The sequence below is a fragment of the Oxyura jamaicensis genome, assembly GCF_011077185.1.
Source record: "Oxyura jamaicensis isolate SHBP4307 breed ruddy duck chromosome 31 unlocalized genomic scaffold, BPBGC_Ojam_1.0 oxy31_random_OJ64959, whole genome shotgun sequence".
Classification (NCBI taxonomy): Eukaryota; Metazoa; Chordata; class Aves; order Anseriformes; family Anatidae; genus Oxyura; species Oxyura jamaicensis.
Window position 1 is genome coordinate 1,013 of NW_023304938.1, and position 950 is coordinate 1,962.

Below are 950 nucleotides of genomic sequence, written 5' to 3' on the forward strand. Positions count from 1 at the left end.
GGTGACAATTGGGGCGACAATTGGAGTGCCAGGGGGGCGACAATTGGGGTGACAATTGGGGCGACAGTTGGGGTGCCAGGTGGGGTGACAGTTGGGGTGACAGTTGGGGTGACAGTTGGGGCGACAGTTGGGGTGACAGTTGGGGTGACAGTTGGGGCAACAGTTGGGGTGACAGTTGGGGTGACAATTGGGGCGACAAATGGGGTGCCAGTCACGGTGCCAGGCAGGGCGCCAGTTGGGGTGACAACTGGGGGGACAATTGGGGTGCCATTTGGGGTGACAGTTGGGGCAACAATTGGGGTGCCAGGTGGATGACAGGCGGGGCGACAATTGGGGTGACAGTTGGGGTGCCAGGGGGGTGACAATTGGGGTGACAATTGGGGTGCCAGGGGGGGTGACAGTTGGGGTGACAATTGGGGTGGCAATTGGGGCGACAATTGGGGCGGCAATTGGGGCGCCAGGGGGGGTGACAATTGGGGTGCCAGGGGGGTGACAATTGGGGCAACAATTGGGGTGCCAGCCGGGGTGCCAGGCAGGGCGCCAGTTGGGGTGACAAGTGGGGGGCCAGCCGGGGGGCCAGCCGGGGTCCCATCCTGTCCCATGGCACCCCGCAGCCCGTGGAGTACCGCCCGGTGCCGCTCCCCGGGGGCGAGGAGCTGGGCTACGTGCTGGCCCTCAAGCAGGAGCTGCGCGGCGCCATGAAGAACCTGCCCTACTTCATCAAACCCGGGGCGCCCCGCAGAGGTACCGGGGGGGGGAGGGCGGGGGGGGGGGGGGGGTGGGGGCCCCCCCCCCCCCCCCCCCCCACAACAAAGCGTGACCCCGCTGATGTCCCCCCCCCACACCCCGCAGACATCGAGCGCTACTCGGACAAGTACCAGGTCTCCAGCCCCGTTGACGGCGCCATCGATTGGAACCCAGGTGCGTGGGTTTTTTTTTTGGGGGGGGGG

The 950-nt window shown here is 66.7% G+C and overlaps 1 protein-coding gene across 1 annotated transcript; it reads left to right on the top strand.

Moving 5' to 3' along the window:
• Positions 1–485: 485 nt before the first annotated feature.
• LOC118158546 (DNA-directed RNA polymerase III subunit RPC7-like) lies at positions 486–945 on the top strand (the record flags this gene model as incomplete). The annotated part of the gene is made up of 2 exons (XM_035313217.1): positions 486–744; positions 853–945. Coding segments are annotated over 2 exons (352 nt in total), but the record flags the coding sequence as incomplete, so codon positions are not given.
• Positions 946–950: the final 5 nt, after the last annotated feature.